We start from the raw sequence: 20,599 nt of genomic DNA, 5'->3' as shown, positions 1-20,599 counted from the left end.
CCCAGGTTTCGGGCTGATCGTTGGTTTTCAGTTGTAATAACTGACATGCTGACTCCCCATCGTTCCTCTTTAGGAAGGGATAACGGTCGTTGGATCTATAAACGTTGTTCTCAAACATCCAGACGTGTTTGAAGCTGACCTGATCCGCGGCTCTGCAGCGCCACCACGTCCCGCAGCCAGGCGCCGGTCCGCAGGTCCCACAGCTTGACGGTCCCGTCGTCGGAGCTGGACAGAACCAGACCTCTGCAGAACTGCAGGCACGTCACTGCAGACTGGTGCTTATTGGGACCTTAACGAAGACCAGAACGTCAGTCCTCGGATCACACAGGTGTCTTTGACTCCATCTTTGGTCAAACTGGGTTCTGCTTTAATGTCCCACCTTGCAACGTATGAAGACATTGTCCGGTCCGGACGTCCCACACTCGAACGGTGGAGTCGGCGTTCCCGGACACCAGGATGTTGTCCCGCAGCTCCATCCCGCTCGTCAGCGACTGATGGCCGGTCAGCGTGTGAACACATCCGCCTAAACACACCATCAACGTAAAGGTCAACAAGAGGTCGTTTTAAATCCACAGAGTGAAGTTTGCTATGAGGACATTTACCTGTCCAATCTGACACATAACCACTTATAAAATGTAGCAAACTTAAACCTCTGACTCTTTGCCTATTAAATATTATTTTTTCAGTATTTGTCACTTTACAACCACAGAATGCAACATATTGGTATTTATTGTAAAAGGAAGAAAATGATACATAGGTTCACATTTTGCTTATTTCTGCACAAATATTCAGCATTCAGAAAAAACACCCAGCTCTCTTTTTGCCAAAAGTTCATGATTTTTGGTGTTAACTTTAACTTCCTAATGTTCAAATACTTGAACATTTTCAGGTATATTTTTTAAACTCATATAAAATACAACATATGCAAAACATAAATTCATAAGAAAAGAGAAAAGAAAGAAAAATCTTTGTCGCAGTATTTATATACATTAGTGGCGCCCCCAGACATTGTAGCCCTGGGCTGCTGCCACTGTAGCCCAGTTTAAAATCTGACCCAGTTTAAAATCTGACCCAGGTGGATTTACAGCGGATTGCAAAACTTTTCCACATTTTGTCACATTACAAACACAAACAGACAAAAAGTGGTACATAACTGTGAAGTGGAATGAAAATTATACGATTCCAAACATTTTTTACAAATAAAACACTGAAAAGTGCGGTGTGCAAAAGTATTCAGGCCCCTTTTCTCTTCTGAGTGCAACCAGTTGCCTTCAGGAGTTGCCTGATGACTAAATGGAGTCCATCAGGAGTATTTAGGGCTCCGGCGTTTTTACAGAAAAAGTTCACAGGGTGGGAAAACGTTTGAAGCATGTCCTGCGTCTCTACCTGTCTCCACGTCCCAGACTCTGATCGACGTGTCCAACGAGCCGCTCACCACGAAGACGCCGTCAAACTGCGTCAGGAAGAAACAGATTCAGCTACAACTACAGTGGCACACACTCGCTGACGTGTGTGTGTGTGTTTACCTGCAGAGAGTACACTCTGTTGGTGTGACCCTGCAGGGTGTGCAGACACACCTCCGTCTCGGGGTCCCACACCTTCACCATGTAGTCGTATCCGCCCGACACGACCCGGCGCCCGTCGTACTGGACGCAGCGCACCGCCGCCACGTGGCCCGCCAGCACGTGTTCGCAGCGGCCCGTCGACACGTCCCACACGCGCAGCGTCGTGTCCCGGGAACCAGACACCACCCTGTGACAGAGGGCATGATGTCACTGCAGCCCGGGCCAATCAGGATGCGGCGCTTACCACTTTAAGGGCTGATCTTCTGATAGAAACACTAAATATGCTCTAAGACGATCAGGCAACGAATCCCAGTGAAATAACAGGAAACTATGAAACTAAAACGATTTAAAATCTTTTTAATGCTCAAAATGACCTTTAATTAGGAGAATTTGAATTAGAGCTGAAACGATTAATCATGATTAATCAATATTACAATCATCGTCAACTAATTTTGTAATCAATTAATTGTAGAATGCGCCAATATTTTTTAGCAGATTAATCAATTAGTTGTCAGAATAATCAATAGAATAATTGATAACTAAAATAATTGCAAGTTGCAGCCCTGGATGCTGAAGATACGAGTTTGGAGTTATTAACAACAATTATTAATCAATTACTTCCACCTTTCTATTTCTGATCTATAAAAAGATTCATTAGTTTAAATGAAAAAAATGTAGAGAATGTGCCAATTTCTTTCCGATTAATCGATAAATTGAGAGAGAAAATTGATTAATCAATAGAATAAATCAACGACTAAAATTATGGAGTGCCAAATGTGCCAATTTTTTATTCAACTATTAGATTAATTGTCAGAACAAATCGATTAATCAATAAAATGAACTAATTAATCAATAGAACATATTGATTAACTGATAGAATAAATGTACTGAACAATGGAATCAATTGATTAATAAAATAATGGTGTGCCAAATGTTCTGATTTTCTCTCTGCCTATTCAATTATTCATCAGAATAAATCGATTAATCGACAGAATAAGCTAACAACTGACTGCAGCCTGAGTAACTAAATCATCCCAGAGTTTGACGCCATGATCTGAATCTGCTCTGAATTTCGTCCTTCTCCTCCATATTTACGTTTTTCTAATGAATTATTGATGACTCCGTGTTTGTTTGCTCTCGTATTCGCTCCTCGCTCCGCTCCGCTGGCCTTCAGCGCTTCCATTCATGCATGACCGTGATAAACGGTGCTACAACAACAATAAAACACCCTGCATCAGCAGGTTGCCATGGAGACGGGAACCAGCCACACAGACGTCCTCGCACAGATGCGTGTGCGCTTTTCCAGGGCCTTTGTGGTTGCTATGGAGACGACACATTTACTTCTCCCTACCCCCAGTGAGTGAGTGAGTGAGTGAGTGCACTACCTCTCGCCGTGCAGGTGCATGCAGCGCACCGTGGACGTGTGGCCGTACAGGGCGTGGACGCACTCGCCGCTCTCGGCGTCCCAGACCCGCAGCGTCCGGTCGGTGGAGCCGCTGATCACCGTGGCGCCGGCCATCTGACTGCACCACACGCCGCCGCTGTGGCCCGTCAGCGTGCGCAGACACTGCGGCGACGCAGAGAGACGAGTCACGATTAGCTTCACAGATCTGATCGATCACATCCTGAAGCAACAGATTTACCAACATGTGGCGCCAACAGCTGGATAAACTTTTATAGAGATTATAAAAAAACAGTCTCACCTGTTTTTCTATGGAAAAATTGCATCAGATTTTAGAAAAAAAACTATAGATAGATCAATTAACATTCCATATAAAGTACATTTTTAGAAATGTTAACACTGTAGCTAAGTTAAAGATTAACTTTGATTGTGTGGACACAAAATTGTGAAGTTTTCTTTATAGATTAAATCTGATCCTGATCTGACAAAAGTAATATATTTAAAATGAAAGATATCAACCCTAAAACATGTGTGTTTTATCCAGTCATGTGAAGCAAGGCAAAAAAAATTATTAAAATTTGAGCCATTTGGAGATAAACTTAACTTTAAGAGCATGAATCAAGTCTTATTTCTGGTCAGAAATGACTTTAAAAGTGGAATTTCACAGATTAAATATCTATAATGATGCTTTTTCTGATATATTTTAATATTAAACACACAAACAATAGATTAGTTTCACAGCATTAGTTATTAATCACCCCATTGGTGTATTTAACATAATAATAATGAACGGCTCCAGGCGAGATAGAAATAAACTAATAAAACCGAGAACAGGACGACAAAAGTAGAATCTTAAACTGACCTTGTTTGTTTGTCAGTTTCCACAAATTAAATGAATAATAAATGTTTTGCTTTGTTCAAACTGTCCTCCCTGTGTGTCAATTTCGCCCTCAAAGTCACATTCTTAACAAACCCGCGTCAATATTTGTTTTTACTTTCACAGCCGCCGTTGAAGGACGCGCAGACAGACAACAATCCGGTTTCACCTCGGCGGTGTTGTGGTGGGGGTTGCCGTGGCAACGCCACAAACGGGGACAGGGTTCAGCGAAACTTTTGACCTCTGTGAACTGCAGATGATGACGTTTGTTTAAAAAACAAACCTGAAGAACGCACACCATCTTCGCTCAGGGATAAACAGTAATTAAAAACAGTTCATGTTTAATTTTCCATGCTTTAAGAGTTTTTGTGTTTTTAGAGAAAATGTCCTCACAACGTGAGTGAGTGAGTGAGTGAGTGAGTGAACGTTGGCACCGAGGCAGGTCCGGACAGAAACAGCAGCAGGTGTGTCGCGCTGAAGAATGCTCAACCGAAACCAGAAAAATGTTCGTTTGCTCAACTGAAGGTCACATCCGCTGACCTCTTCAGCGCCAACGGCAGACATGAGGAACATGAAGCATTTAGCGCTTTTCAGGAACACAGATATAAAATATTCATCACTGCAGGTGCAGCTGCTGTCGTTTCAACAGGTGAACTTTGAGCCGAAACTCTCAGGTTGAACTCTGAACTCTCACCTGTCCCAACAGGAAGAAAGCCCCGTGATAGCGATCTGACTTTATGGCTGTTTTGAAAAATGTTTGCACATTTTTGGAATAGTTGAGACCCATAAAACGGTCCCACCTTCTAACGATCATCTGAACAAAAACTCCCTCTGACTTGAAGAAAAGCTGGAAAAAAGTTTACGATTATATAAATATCTAAAACTTCACACTATAAAACTATCTAATTAGCATTATTTCAGAACAGAAAAGCAACAATTAGTAATTGTTAATAATGACAGTCATATTAATCTTATAAATGGTATTTATTTGTTGTTATTCTTTATTTAAAAGTAAACAATTCTAAAATATTTCTTATGTTACAGGAAACAGTGTGCAGATGAGATCACAGTCGCTGTTAAGCAGCATTTTACTGATTTAAAGCAAACATGATTTGGAGTTAGTGAAGGTTTTTCAAACTGCTTTAGCATCTTATGCTAGTTAGCAGGATTGGTGTTAGCAACCACAAACAGCAGAGAAAAAAAATCTAGGAAATCCACTTAACTGGGATCTTTGTACAATTTCAGATTTAACGTTTGCCACAGCAGACAGTCAGAAAGGTCAAAGGTCGTTTAGCTCCTTCACTCATTCAACTTAAATGTCTCTAAGCGAATGTGAAACTATGTTCTTTGGCAGTACTTGACTTTTTCAGGTAAAAAAAATACAGAAAAATAAAAAAATTTTAATAAATATGATGTTAGAAGAATTTTTTTAACTGCAAATGCATCTTTACCTACAAATGATCAATAATTCACTGCAGGAATGCAACATGATTGGATTTTAAGCAACAAAATGTTTTATTTTCTTATTTTAAAAATTGACTTAATTATTTGTTTTTAATGTTTTTCTAACATTGTGTAAAAATGACTTAATTGGTTAAATGAAAAACACAGAATGTGCCAATTTTTGTGTCCAATTAATCATCAGATCAATCTCTTAATTGTCAGAATAAATTGATAAAATGATTTATTATTACAATGATAGTTACTCGCAGCCCTACTTCAACCATAGAAACATTTACAGAAGAGTGAACGGTGGAGCCGCTTAGCTGGGTCATTCTGTCTTTTAAACCTTCGATGACGGTTTCATGACGGATCCAGAGTGTTTTTATTTCACGTCTGTGTTTGTTTAAGGATGAGAAGAGCAGCATGTGACCGGTAACAAACAGAGCAGATCACTGTTGACTCTGTTTGTTACCTGTTGTCCAGGTAAAAACACACAGTGTGTGTTGAACTAACGCTGCTGCAGGCTGTGTTTGACACACACCCAGACAAACACAACTGGTCCGTCCGCCTCCACGTTACACCGAAATCCGCTCACTAGAGCCTCTGCCACCCTTTATAAGTTATGTTTAACGCCAACAGCACAGGCTAAAATTACGGCTAAAAATCTTAGCACAACATAAGTATTTCATATCTGATGGTATTGATAATTATTGATTAGTTTTCTTTGTTTTAAATATCTGAAATACTCCACGGCGTTGTACTTTATTGTTAAGATAGAAGTTATGAGGAAAACTGACAACTTAAGCTGCTGCTGCGACAGTTACCCGGCTGGTTGCTAGGTAACGAAAGAGTGAGTGAGTTGCTAGGTAACCAAAGACACAGTGAGTTAGTTGAATCCACTCAATTAAGCTGGCTAAATCCCCCAGAATGCCGGGCGGTTCTGGAGTTCAGTGAATATTTTACCAAACGCATTATCAATGGATATTGATCATATACCACAATATATATTTGTACTTTTAAGAGTATTTTTACTGGATTACTCTTGTAATTATATTATAAAGTATCTCTACTCTTACTTGAGTAACACTTCTGTATTTTCTACCCACTGAATGAAAAACAAACATGTTTTAACCAAAATGTCACCAGACACAGACACACAGCTGCAGTTTCTGTTGCAGTTTAATAAGTTTTATATTGAAAGAAACGGATTTGGAACATTTTATTTTGCCCTGATTTTGTTACTCATATGAATTATTGCCATTTTTGTTTATGAAATACCAAAATTTACACTTAATTTTATATTTTGGTCTATCTGATGATGAAATTTTTAAATATTAAATGATTGATAATTTGATCAGTTACTCAGAACTTGAAATACTTTATTTTACTGCAGCAACTTCTTGGACGGCTACATTTACTTTTACTTCAGTAACAATATGTTGAAGTGGCGCTCCTCTTACTTGATTTGGGTTCTCTGCCCGCCTCTGGTTTCTACTGATTTACTGTGAGCCAGCAGTAATCTAAATGGCGCCCTACCTTCCCAGTGATGGCCGACCACACTTTGAGCGTGTTGTCATCTGAGCCGCTGACGATCAGGTCGCCGCTGAACTGGAGGCAGGTGATCACATGATCATCGTGGCCTTTCAGCACCTATGAAAGCGTGAGCAGTCAGAGTATGAAAGGGAGGCTGGTTTGTTGGGTGTTTATGAAACGGAGGCTGGTTTGTTGGGTCCCAGCTGGACGGTACCATTGGTTCCCTCGTGTCGCCCATCCTCCAGTTGGTCTCTATGCGATGCTGTCTGATGTAGACGGATTTCCACGGGCTGAACGAAGCGTCAGGGCACATGCTCTCTCTACGACGATACGGCACGCCGTCTGATATGCCTGAAAATAAAACAAACAGTAATACAACAGAGTCCAGTTTAACGGCTGTTCTTACCGTTTTAGATGCTTGTAAGAAATTAAACCAGGCTGCAGCAGACCCATCATGCTGATTTAAAATTAAATAAACAGAAAACTGTTGGTGCTGCAGTGTCTGGCACCAACTGGGCTTTTTGATTAATCTGTTAAGTACAGTATTACCGATGGCACTGAGCCAAGTTCATTTAAGCAAGAAAGTGCAAGAGCCAGTTTTGAAACTGACTAATTAGATTTTTGTCTAATTAAAATTAAAATTCTAGCTTAAAATGCCGACCAATTAATTTTCAGCACAAGTATTCAAGCTTCAATGGCTTAATACGTTCACTTTATATATTGTATTTAATTTAAACAGATCACTTTGGTTGCAATTCTAATATATTTATGGTAATCAGTATTTGTAGGGTGAGGAACATAAACAACTCATGACCTTATGTATTTTGAATAACTGTGCAGTATTTATGCCTTTACTGTGCAATATTTTTAGTTTTTTATATAAAATACTTATACTTTATGTTATCTTTGTGTGAACCTACATGCCTTGATTGTTGCTGAATTTCCCCAATGTGGAGCAATAAAGGACATTTCTATTTTATTCTATTTAAAGCTAGCAGCTAAAATGGATAATAAAGCTAATGCTAATTAAGCTAACAACTAAAACTATAGCTAACTACAAATATGGTTGTCATGGAGTTCTGAGTCACTTTATTATATGAATCCCAAACAATATATTATTAGAAATAACCACAGAAAAAGCTTCAATACTTCAAAACAGTAGGTTGTTATTCTATTTTATTTGATTTGTTTAAATAATTTAGAGGTAAGCTAGCATTAGCTGCTAAAGGTTTGATGTTGGGAGTGTAGTTTTGCTTTTTGCAGTCCTTTAGGCCCAGTCCTTCTAACATAACAGTCTTTACTGCTCTGACCAAAACAGCATCTGCTGTAGCTTTAGTTTAGCTAGCTCTGTAACATGAAAAGTTGTCCCATTAGTATGTAAATGGAACGATGCTAATGGAGGCTAGCTGCATCTGTATTCCGACTGACTTCTTGTGAACAGCAACACTGTTCCCAGCAGCGCGGTGTGAGGGTTAATAATTAGCCTTATTTATGGAGCTGGTGAGCTGCAGTTAGCGCTCCCTTCATTAGTATGGCTGTGGTGTGGCGCTAACGTTAGGTAGCCTCATTGGTATGGCTGCTGAGCGCTGGCAGTGAATCTCAACTGACTGGCTCAACGCCCAGCCACACACACACACACACACACACACACACACACACACACACACACACACTCATCCACTGCATTGCGCTGAATGAAAGAGTAGTGATGGATTGCTGTATGAGCATGTAACCCTCAGGTTTTAAGGCGTTTTACATCCAGAAAGTTTGTCTTTTAGCTTCAATTCATGTTTTTCTTTTTGTTTTATCTTAAAATAATAACATATATGAAGGTTTTCTGCTCTGATGATGCTTACAAATTGCTTTAAGCTTCACAAACACATTTGTTTATAAACTACTTTTCCTTCTGTATCACAAACTTGCACTTCATTTATTTAAAGTAAAAACCTATTTGCATGATACTCAACTCTGCCAAGACTCCATTAGGAAAATACTCAGTCCATTAGCTATAAATAAATCTGGCAGAGGGCAATTGAACAGTTTTTAGATAATCGTTCCAAGGTAATAATTATCATCATCTTGGATTATTTTAGATTGATTATATTTATGGATCAGGGATTTGGTCAGACAAAGAAAAAAACAAGACTACAAATTGAAACGTATGTGATTATAATACAAGTAAAATCAACAAAGCTCATAAAGTTGGAGAGCCTGTTTCTACCTGAATGATTCATGAGGTCAACAATCCTGAAGTGGCTTAACGAACCTCAGAAAAAAGCTCCGCAAATATTCAGCTACAGTGAAAACTAGTGGAAAGTAGTGAAAATACAAAGAAACATTCCTTATTTTATTTTTCTTGTAGGAGTTTCAGAAAATTACTATCACATTTTCAAATTTTCCTACTTTATGGTTTTATTCTTGTAATTAAAAAAGAAACAGACTCTTTGGGTATTCCACTGTAGTAGAGCTGAAACGATTAATCGTGATTAATAAATTCTTCAAATAATTGTCAGAAAATTTAGTAATCGATCACTGGAATATAAGGACAAAAAAGGTCATTTATTAAAAGAACAACTTACTCACAGCAGAAATTAAGTCAAAACATATGCTATGTTATTCGGTTTTAGGCAATAAAATGTTTATTTTATCATTTAAAAATTAATTAAATGATTTATTTACGTTTTCCTAACGTATTTCTAATATTGTATAATAAAGCTTAAATGGTTCATTTAAAAATCAGGAGAATCTCCCAATTTACTATTTAATTAATTGATTAATCGTCAGAAGAATCAATTACTAAAACAGTCTGAGTTGTGGAGTTGACCTGGATTCAAAGTCCAAATAAACAGAAGCTCCAATTAATTCCAAGTATCACATTGGTGGGGGAAAAAAATCCACATTTTCCAAAAATTAAGTCTTGAAAAACCAAAAAGTTTGATTAACTGGTAAAATCGATTATCGCCCAGCCCCGGTAAAAGGCTAATGTGATCGGTGTTTACCTTCCTCACGGCATTTCTCCCGCCACAGCAGGTTGTCCTCGGCCAGGATCCTCCAGTACCTGCAGGTCTGCGCCGCCTGCAGCAGATCCCTCGGGGCCAGGAAGGTGAGGACGTACAGGGCGAGCTGCACAGAGGACCGTAAACGCACCGTTAAAACACCGGAAACGCACCGTTAAAACGCCGAGCTCCGTCTGTAGTCGAGTTTTCAGGCTTTACCTCTTTGGGGAGCAGAGATATGAAGTCTCTCTGGAACTGAGGCTCGATCACCTGCATCATGTGCTTCACCTGGCTGGTCTCGCACCGATCGATCAGCTCGTCCAGAGCCAGCAGTCTCTCCGGGCCGCTCCACGTCTGCAGAAACAGAAAAACAAGGACAGGAAGGAAGATTGTGAGTACCGTATTTACCGGACTATACACGCAACATATTATAAGCAGCGGCTACAAATAAAAACAAAACTGGAAACGTTCATATATGAGCCGCACCGGGCTAAAAGCCGCTGTCGGCTTTAGAAAAGGACCCAGCAGAGGGCAGCGTCCTAATAAACCCGCTGGATTTATTAAGGTCGCAGCTCTCCGTCTCCAAAGTTCATGCCGAGCTTACAGTGCAGCGGCTCTGTTTCCCGTCTGTACTGCCAGATCAAAAACCCTCAACTTAAAAGCTGCATCATATGAGTTTGAAGAAATGTCTCCGTCGTGCCTGCTGCTAGCATGTGCTAGCATGCTATTAAATTAGCACTTTCTTCTTTCTGACTTCCAATGATTCACTTCCTGCTAAAGAGCCCCCTGGTGGTTGAAGAAAAATACACAGAAAAGCCGCACCGGGCTGTAAGCTGCTGGTTCAAAGTGTAGGAAAAAAGTAGCGGCTTATAGTCTAAAAAATACGGTATTTCTGAGGCAGGAGATCCGTTAAGCTTCCTTGAACAGGTTAGGATAGGTCTGTGGTCTTTATGCCATATTATGACTTTTTTTTCCTAATTTTATGACTTTATCCTGGTAATTTTATTTTTCCTTAGTATGGACTTAATACTCTGTGGTACTTTGTATCAAAGACTGAATGATAATTTCAATATCAGTTTTATTTGCTGTTTCGGTTGTTTACTCATTTTGGATTTATAAAATGTCTTCCAGTTCCAGCATTAAATTTTTGTAAGAAATAAAAGCGAGTTGATCCTTGAGAATGTGAACTTACGTTATTATATTAAATTGTATTTTATGGAACCAAAAAAACATTAACTTGCTACAATAAAAAAGTCCAGGTTTTGATTTTTAAAGCACTTGGGTCGTTTCTGGAGGCAGTAGAAACACAAATGGAAGGAAAATATATGTGAAAAATGGAAAATTTGAATATACCAACTGATTTTCTACGTGTTTATATCCGGTGCTAGATTACTTTTTGCCTTGTTCAGTGTTCTTTCGTTTCTCTGCTATTGGTTCATCATGCCTCTGGAGCCGTTTGATGTTCCTCTCTACAAAAGCAGGCTCCATGTTTTTTTAATCTGGCCGTGTGCAGATGAGTCGGTGAGCCTTGGTCGGCTCCTTTCAGCGGTTGCATCAGGACGGCTCGGAGGCAGCACTTCATGTGCAGCACTCACAGACCGAAATCTATTCAACAAGATGCAGAACGTGAAGAAATGTGGATTGTGTTGGCAGCGCTGCAGGACAGGAGAGGTGGAGTCTGAAGACCGAGTGAGTCATCCGCCATCCGGCACCGGCCCAAAGAAAAAGCTGAACGGGGCTCAGAAAGCCTGCAGAACCGCTGATTAGGACAGCTTTACAAGATTACAAGAGAAACGTGACACAGAGAACTAAAGCATGGCTTTTATCCACAGACAATACTGACAGGAAAAAGTCTAGTATTAAGAAATACTAAACTTCCTGTTTATTTATCTGATTCTTGGGTTGCAAATAACGATTATTCTGACGATTAATCGGATAAAAAATGATCAGTTTTTCCTTTGACCATTTACGCCTTTTCTATGCAATATTAGAAGTACATTAAAAGAGGTAAACACAAAGATAAAGATTATTCAATATATTAATTGCTCATCTTAACATCAATACAGTGCAGAGTCAAAACGATTAAGCGTGATTAAGCAATTATTGGAATAATCGTCAACTGATTTAGTAATTGATCAATCATTAACTGGAACATACAGAGTCAATAAAAGGCCAGTTTCTGGAAAAAAAACCAAAACATATTCATTGCAGTAAATAAACTAAAACTGTACATTTTACAACCATTTTTCATTTAAGATAAAAACATTTTTAACTGTAAACAGACTTTAACCAAAACTCGTCTAGTGCACAAACTACACATTTTGAGTTTCATCTGGTCCAGATTTACAAAAGGAATGCAATGTCATTACATTTTAGGCAACAATGTATTTAATTTATTTATAATATTGTATAAAAATGTTTGTTTAAATTAAACATTTCCCTTTGATTAATCAGAGATTAATCCATTACTCAAATAATCGTCAGTGCAGCCCTAGTACAGTGTAAGGTGGATCTGTTGACTAATTTTTCGATTAACTGATAATAATTAGAAAAGTTGCTGCACTTTTTGTTGTTTACAGAATTTGAATCAGGTGAAGCTAAAACTGGAGGAGTTCTGGTCAGAACATTTTTACTGAAAAAGAAGATTTTCATCTTAAATGCAAATGTATCTAATTTTTTAACTGCATTGGCTTAATTAATGCTTTCAATGTGTTGCTCTTTCAGAGAATGGTAGTTTTATGAGTCTGTGCAATCCAATTAACAATCAATCAATTACTAAATTAGTTGACGATATTTCGATAATCAATTAATCACGATTAATCGTTCCAGACCTACTGATTCTAAATCTTAGAAAAATAAATGATTGTTTTGTGATTTAGCAGGTTTACCTGGAAGGTGAGAAGCCAGTCCTGCAGGCCAGTTGGAGGCGGGCCGGAGTTAACGCGTCGGCGCTGAGCTGAATGCCCATTGGCCAGCCGCAGGTCGCCAAAGGTAGTGGGCGTGGCCTGAGCCAGACTGGAGGGGCTGCAGGTGAGACCAGGAAGTACGAGTCAAATGAGTCCACAGACCTCACTGACCTTAATCAGGATTTTATGTGGGAAAGTAACTTGTGATTATAAAGAGGAAGTAAAAGAATAAAAGTTAATCTTTTAAATGTAAAAATCTGAAAAGTGTGGCTTGAATTTGAATTTTACTGCCTGAAATTCAGAAGTACTTTCCTGTAGAAAGTACTTCCTTTCTACAGGAAGTACTTTGGGTGCATCTCGACTTTACAAGCTTTTACTAAACTTGTAACTGGATACAGTTCAGTCAGATCAATTCTTAAGTCTTGCAACAGACTGTGGACTTTGACTAGGCCATTCTAAGACATGAATCAATTTGTCCTGCTGGAAGAGGAATCTCAACCCAAGTCTTGAATCTTTTGCAGCCTCAGTTATCCTCAACTTCCACGTATTCCCTCAGTATGATGCTGACACTACCATGTTTTAGAGAGAAGGTGGTGAGTTCAGAATGACCTGATACTTTTATTTATTTAGGGTTTTCAGAGTAAAGGAGAGGAATCTGAATGTACGTCACACTGTCCCCATATTTATTTTACAAACAAATATAAACCTGAGTATCATTTAGCTTTTATTTCTCAAATACGTGCTGCTATAATCCCAATAAAACAAACTGAAAGTCGTAGTTTATTGCAACAAAATGTAAAAAAGATCAAGGGTTATTATTGCTGGTAGCTTCAAGGTGATTATGGTCTTAGATGGAGGTGATGAAGCGTTTCGTCTGGTGTTACAGCAGCTGTGTTACCTGAGGTAGCTGTTCCCCTTGCAGTGCTTCTTTCCTGAGGGGAACGGCCGGCCATCTGGACCGTGATCCAGCTTCCTCTTCATCTGGGGTTATGAAGAAAAGACACAGAGTCTGTTAGAAACAACCCAGAGAGCCAGAATCTGAGCAGGATGTGAAGCAAAAGTCACGAAAACAACCAGAGATGAATTATGGTAGCATGTGAAGTTTTTGCTAATACAATATTTCTGTATCATTTAGATTATTTTACTGTGAACTCACTCTTCTGATTAAAGTAATCAACTAGTCATTTGATTACTTTATTTAATCAAGCAAATTAATAAAAAAAAAAAAAACTTTTTTCAAATTAAGATTGAAAAACCTGTTCCTCTCCTCGCCTGTGGGGGCGCTGCACCAAGAACCAAGGAAACAACACAAAAACCACTGAAGAAGACACTCAGCTTAACTTCCTTCTTCATGAAATGTGGACAAAAATGAGTAGCTTCAGATTTTAGTGCTTTTGTCTTTGATAAGAAAAAACTTCTCCAGCCATTTCTCCAGCTAGCGTTAAACACACACGTTTGTGTTAGTTTTGTTTACCCACAAATATATAACATCTACAGAAGCTAGCCAGCTAGCTAGCTGGCTAGCTTCTTCAAGTTTAAGTTCAATTGAACTTTATTGATCCCAAAGGGAAATTAAATTGTTGCTGTGGTATGTAACAGGATCATCTTTTTGTTTTCTTTACAGATAATACACTTTAACATTCGTTTTAAGCAAATGTAATTCAGGCTTTCATGTGTAACTTTGCAATGTTTTGTATGTTTAACAGTTTTCATAATTAATGATATAAAACAATATTATAGATTTATTTTCACCAAATTCATTTTGTTTAGACAAAAACTTATTTTCTCCTGACATTTAATGGCATAATAGTTAGGCTGCTCATGACAGTTGGTGGTTACCGTAGCAACCAGTAACTGAAAGCTCCTCCCCCTTTTCTCTGATGCCATCTATGTTTCTTTCCAAGTATTTCATTTGAACATATATTTTTGTGTAATTTTACCGTGTTTTGTATGTTTTTTAACTTTTATCAAAATTCTGTTTGGCATTTCCTCCATATTTAATTTAACAGCTGTTAAATACATCGCTCTGTAGTTTGTTTCAGGGCATTTTTTGCATTTTATTTAATGTATATGGGCAGATCCTGCTGGACTGATGTGAACCACCAACTTCATTTTCTCTCGTGTTAATAAAAACAGTGAACCTGAGCGAGTCTGCTGTGAAGTCGGCCATATTGGATCAGAGACAAACGAATGTAAGAAGAGGACAAATAAACATGCTTTAACAACAGACCCTGTCTGACATTTTTGGATGGCATAAACACGTTGTCCTTGTGGAGAATCACTAAGCAGTAAATTTTAGCAGCTACATCTCTGGTGGAAGAAGCAGAACATGTTCCTGTAAACATTTGTGGGTTTCTGGGTCGTCACTGGTATCATAAAAAACCCCTCAGAGCAGCTGCAGCCGAGTCCAGAGGTAACGAGGAGATGCAGATAAACGTTTTCTTCTGGAAACTCCCACAGTGAGAGGGGAACACACAGACACAGCGACCCGGAGGTCCGATCCAGCCTCCCTCCTCCGAATCGCTCTCCTTCAGCCAGTGAATGAATGCAGGAATGCAGAAAATCGGAGGAATGTCGCCGGTGCAGCGCTGCTTTAAAATAGAGCGCTGCAAGCTAACACACACCAACCTCTGTGTGATTCTCTATAAAATCTAATTCAGAATCTGCTTTCTATTCCCTGATTCTTGAGCTTCCACCAACAGATGTCACATCTGTTGGTGGCAATTCTGCTAAAAACACCAACAAAAAAAACCTTGACTTTGTGGTAAAAGCCAAAAGAATGTGTTTCCTGTTAGAACCAGAATAACTCAGTCCTGATGTTTTAACTCTGATGCTGCAGCAGAGTCTGCCATTATCAGTGACCTCGCTACAAACCCACTCACCAGATCCCAATGTTCCCAGTAGGAAGATATAACGATACTAACCATTAGAAAAGCCACATTTTGCTTCGGTTTTGCAGATTAGTGCTCCTTTTTGTTTTATTTAGAGATAAATTGATCAGGCTGTTCCGTCTGATACAAATTTCTGGTTTTCTGTGTGAGATACACAGGTATGGTAATGGAAATTGTAGATTTCATTGTCCAGTATTTGTAGATTTTTGTGTGGAAAAATGCAGAAAACCAACTTTTTGTCAAGCATATCTAAAATATTTTTTGAAATACCTGGGCTCAACAATGCCAAGCTGCACTGATTAGCCTGGACAAAAAGGGGGTTGTAGGTATTAGCTTTAGCTCTAACATGGTTCCCACTGTTCGTATTAATTATAATAGCCAGTTATTATTATGTTTTAAGGCAGATTTTAAGTTTTTGTGGATTTTAGCTGTACACCAACTCCGGCTGAGACAGGCTGGACCACAACACACAAAGAATAATTACAAGATTATTCCCATTTATGAATCAAAGGGTGCATCCCGAATATTTATCCCAGGACAATGTATCAAAGTGAACTCTGTGTTGATTTGACCGTTTAGTCTGAGGTTCACATGGAATCAACCTATAATGTTGATGGCTACCTATAGCATCTACATATTGAGCTATCTAGCTGCCTATAACATCTACCTATGTATCTGTTTATAGCTAGCTAGATAGCTTTATCTAGCTAGCTACAGATGGACATCTGTATATCTAACTAAATAGGCAGCTAGATATAAATATCTAGCTAGATGTAATAGCTAGCTATAGCTAGATGTAATAGCTAGCATAGCTAAATGTAATAACTAGCTATAACTAGATGTAATAGCTAGCTATAACTAGATGTAATAGCTAGCTATAACTAGATGTAATAGCTAGCTATAGCTAGCTAGCTATAGCTAAATGTAATAGCTAGCTATAGCTAGATGTCATAGCTAGCTATAGCTAGATCTTATAACTGGCTATAACATCTATTTATCTACTTATCTACCTTTATGGCTAGCCAGATCCCTCTAGCTAGGTAGTTAGCTATTTAGATAATCTAGATATCTAGCTGGCTAGCCGTTCAGCTAGCTAGTAGATATCTACAGCGATCTAAATTATGTTGTTTTGAAGATACAACATTGGAAAAACATAAATTAATGTGTCTGTATTATTTTACTTAATATTTTACATTTCTTGTTGATTTAAAATCATTGCAGCCACCTCCCATGTGCAGCATCTCTCCCCAGAGGCTTTAAATATTGAGCTCAGCTGCTTTATGAGGCAAACATTACTAAATAACTCCTTTAGAAACAGATTTGGTTTGTAATATCTCTATTTCCTGAAGGAATAATTCACTTCCCAGAGGATTGATATTAAGAAAGCATTTCAAGCTGAAATTAAATACGACTGCAGCTGATTTAATGTTTTTTCAGAGCAATAAGTCTCATTGAAACAAAGTGTTGACTGCTTTTAGAGTGAAATGATGGAGGCATTTCAGTTTCAGGCCATCATTTCAGAGTTCTCGCTGTGAAGCTCAACAGTGGTTAAAATACAGTTTTGATGCCTTGTCCTGCATACAGGATCTAAGCCATGCAGATTACAGCAGCTGTAATCTATAAAATCCCTTCTCCTGAGAGCAACATTCATATTTTTAAGGCTTTAATCTTTTATTATGCAGCTGAAAACAATGCAGATCAGGATTTAGTCGAAATCGTACTTGAATAAACGAAAGCAAAAGGTTCTCTGGTTCTTCATCTACCAGGTTTAAATCTTTTTCCAATAATTTTCAGGTTGATTTTATCTTCAGGATTTATCTGTGCTTGTGAGAGTCGACAGTGAGCTGATCTATTTTATTTAAATTTCCAGAGAAGTAACAACCTTTATATCAGGTGGTTTGCAAATTTACTCATTTCTATCTGCAGTGGCCCCAATACGCCAACGTAACCAAATAAAATCAAGTTACCATTTTACCTCTGAAACTCAGAAATTTTCCAAAAGTCAAACATTCTCAACTTTATGATCTCAGGAAATTTCCACATTTTTTCTACAATTTTTTTTCTCTTAACTCATAAATTTCCTATTTTTCTCTAGAATTTTTCTGAGTTTAATCTCAAAGTTTCTTAGTTTTTTTTTCTCGCACATTTTGACTTTTGGTATTTGCAAAGTTAGTTTTCTTTCTACAAAATTTCACAGTTTGGTTTTTCTATCAACAATGTTCCAAATGCGCTGTCATAATAAAGTGCCACATTTTGGAAATTTTAATAAAAAGTGACTTTACTGAAGAGATGTTCAACATGAGGGTCGTGTCCCTCGGGGTGGCTGTGAAAGTACTGGAGAGGGGTCATGAAATGTATATCATTTCATAGATTTAAATCGGTTTATAAAGTCTTTTGTTTACATTTGACTGGCTTTCTGTTCCTGAAACAGAAAACCAGTAAAGCGAAACATGAGCTGATTTCCTCTTTGGTCTGAATTTCTGCAGAAGTTTCATGTTTCCAGGTTTTTAATCTGCTGGTTTGCATCAGCAGAGAAAAACAAGCAGCAGATTCCAGTTCATCTCTGTGAGATTTGGCCCAAACAAAGCAGATTATAGACGCTTTTTCCCTCCCAGAGATGTGAGTGTGACCAAACACTGAGTCAGAAAAATAAACTCTCACCTGCAATAAACAACATTTTTCATTATTTCAACCTGCAGTTTGGAGGCTTGATGACACGTTATCCTGGAAATAAGACAATTACAGCAGCTGTGTTTGGGGATGTTCCTCCTGCAGGAGGAAAACCTGCGTTTTTCAGCTCTAATCCTGCAGATCAAAGCTTTTAGCTGTAAGACGTAAAATGAGGTTTTAAGATCTTATTCTGCACCTGTGAAGTCCTTCAACTGAGCAGAATGAGGCACCAACATGGCAGCCATCCTCCGGTATTTGCATTTGAGCAGAGAAGCAGAAACATTGTGTTTCAGAGGATTTAATCTTGTAGTCTGCAGCTGAAAATATCAATAAACATAAAATATTAAAGTGTAATTGGTGGTAATTTCTCTGAGGTTTGACCAAAACAATGCAAAATGCTGCAGCTGCACTTTGGAGGAATCTTTGAAGCTGAAAATTAAAGGTTTACTTAAAGTTTTATGTTCTTTTGTTCTAGCATATTTTTATTTTTAAAGAATGTTAATGTGTTTCAAACTTGTTTTATGGATTTTATCCTCCCCTTTTCACCAAGAAATTATAAAAAAAATAACTCATTTTGCAAGCAAAAAACCACAATAAAACAAAAATAAACTGCTTTTTATATGGATAAAAATTGAATAATTACGTTATAAAAATACAAAGGCAACTATAAAAGGAGAATATTAACATGAAATATTGGATTTTTGCAGAACATTGAGTAAATATTGATTCTGCTTCATGGGACAAAATGTTATTTTAAGCTTTAATTCATAATTCAAAGTAAAAACTGGATTTTTCTGGTAGTAAAAAAGTTTTTAACCAAATAAATGAAGCCTACATCCACAGCAATTTGACTTTTATAGATTTGACTTCATGTGTTTAAGCTATAATTAAATATTTAACACGACAAAGTCAATTTTTCTTTGTTTTTAGACCAATAAAATCACATTTCACCGTGACTAAGGGTACATGTGCTGCTTTTTGTTACAGTTTCACAACATATTGAAGCAGAAAGCTGCATTTTAAATGTTTAATTTTTGTTACCTGCAGCTAAAATGATAAATAATCATGAAATGGAGGAAATTATTCCAAATATTTCTACATTTTAAAGGGACAACATTGGTTGGAGAAGCAAAAACAAAAGAAAAAAAATACTTTTTACATTGAATAAAAGTGAATAATTAAGTAATAAAAACATAAAACCAACTATAAAAGGGAAACACTAACATGAAATACTGGATTTCTACAGAATATTGAGTAAAATATTTCAGCCGGACTAACGGGGTGTATTTTCCTTTTTTTTTTTTCACAACAAACTGAAGCAAAAATGTTCATTTTAAATGTTTAATTATTATTATTTATTGTTAAAAACGACAAATAATCATCAAATGGGTGAAATTATCCCAGAGATTTGACCTAATCAGGCTCCCATGAAGCCATAATCACCAATAATCTTGTAATCTGATTGATCTCTATATTCTGACGATATCAGTAACTATATTGATTAATTTAAACTGATTTAATCATTTCAGACAGAGGAACCAGCCGCTGATCATCAATAATCAATCACGACTCAGACCACCGGACCTCTCTCTCTCCTGGTTCCGCAGTGGTCCACTCTCACACGCGCCCCGCCACGCGCACGCGCCCCGCTGTCAGAAGCAGAAACGCCTCGTCATCCCGTCCGGTGCACGAGCCGGACAACCTTCTGAGCAAACAGCCGATCAATAACCGATACTCGCCTTGTAGAAGATGAGCTTCAGGGTGCCGTAGAAACCCATGGCAGCAGAACCGCTCCGAACCGCCGGCAAACACGCAGAAATTCACGCAGAAACACGCAGATCCAGACGCCTCACTGATCCATCGGAGCGATCGCGGATCGATAAAAGAATCCACGCAGAGCTGGAGCTGCGGCCGCTGCGGGATCCACGGACGGAACCTCTCTCTCTCTCTGTCTCTCTCTCTCTCTCCCGGTTCCGGATCTGTGAGGCTCTGCCTCCCGCACGAACACGCAGGGACAAGCCTCTCTGCGCCGCGTGCTGCCGAGGGGTGGAGCCGCGCGCACGACAGGGCGGGTGTGCGTGTGTGTGTGTGCGTGTGTGTGTGTGATGCGGGGTGATTCTTGTGCAGTGATCAATAAATCATAAAAACGGACATTTATATGTTGCTTACGTCACCTTTTCGTCACAACATCTGTTTTATTGTCATAAAATGTTTTAATTTGAGGTGATTTTATAAACTTAATACAAAAACGTGTTAAAGGAATGAATTAAAAAATATTCTGCGTCAAAATCTCAGAAAGTTTTGGAAAACAATTTA

General features: G+C 38.4%; 1 protein-coding gene across 1 annotated transcript in view; it reads right to left on the bottom strand.

The window, feature by feature from the left end:
- The window catches only part of LOC106952655 (F-box/WD repeat-containing protein 7-like), a 26,868-nt gene extending 6,521 nt beyond the window's left edge, over positions 1-20,347 (bottom strand). The window contains exons 1-12 of the mRNA XM_015040895.1: positions 20,023-20,347; positions 13,621-13,703; positions 12,705-12,840; positions 10,036-10,170; positions 9,820-9,943; positions 7,035-7,171; positions 6,824-6,937; positions 2,951-3,132; positions 1,527-1,752; positions 1,387-1,453; positions 380-523; positions 140-289 (exon numbers count right to left, since the gene is read on the bottom strand). Of these exons, the coding sequence (XP_014896381.1) occupies positions 140-289; positions 380-523; positions 1,387-1,453; positions 1,527-1,752; positions 2,951-3,132; positions 6,824-6,937; positions 7,035-7,171; positions 9,820-9,943; positions 10,036-10,170; positions 12,705-12,840; positions 13,621-13,703; positions 20,023-20,061 (1,537 nt within the window). The 5' untranslated portion in view covers positions 20,062-20,347. The remainder of the gene's footprint in view (positions 1-139; positions 290-379; positions 524-1,386; positions 1,454-1,526; positions 1,753-2,950; positions 3,133-6,823; positions 6,938-7,034; positions 7,172-9,819; positions 9,944-10,035; positions 10,171-12,704; positions 12,841-13,620; positions 13,704-20,022) is intronic.
- Between the last annotated feature and the right edge of the window lie 252 nt (positions 20,348-20,599).

Source organism: Poecilia latipinna, unplaced genomic scaffold, assembly GCF_001443285.1.
Source record: "Poecilia latipinna isolate Pla-1442-1.1 unplaced genomic scaffold, P_latipinna-1.0 Scaffold533, whole genome shotgun sequence".
Taxonomy (NCBI): Eukaryota; Metazoa; Chordata; class Actinopteri; order Cyprinodontiformes; family Poeciliidae; genus Poecilia; species Poecilia latipinna.
This window is presented reverse-complemented; position numbering and strand designations above follow the sequence as displayed.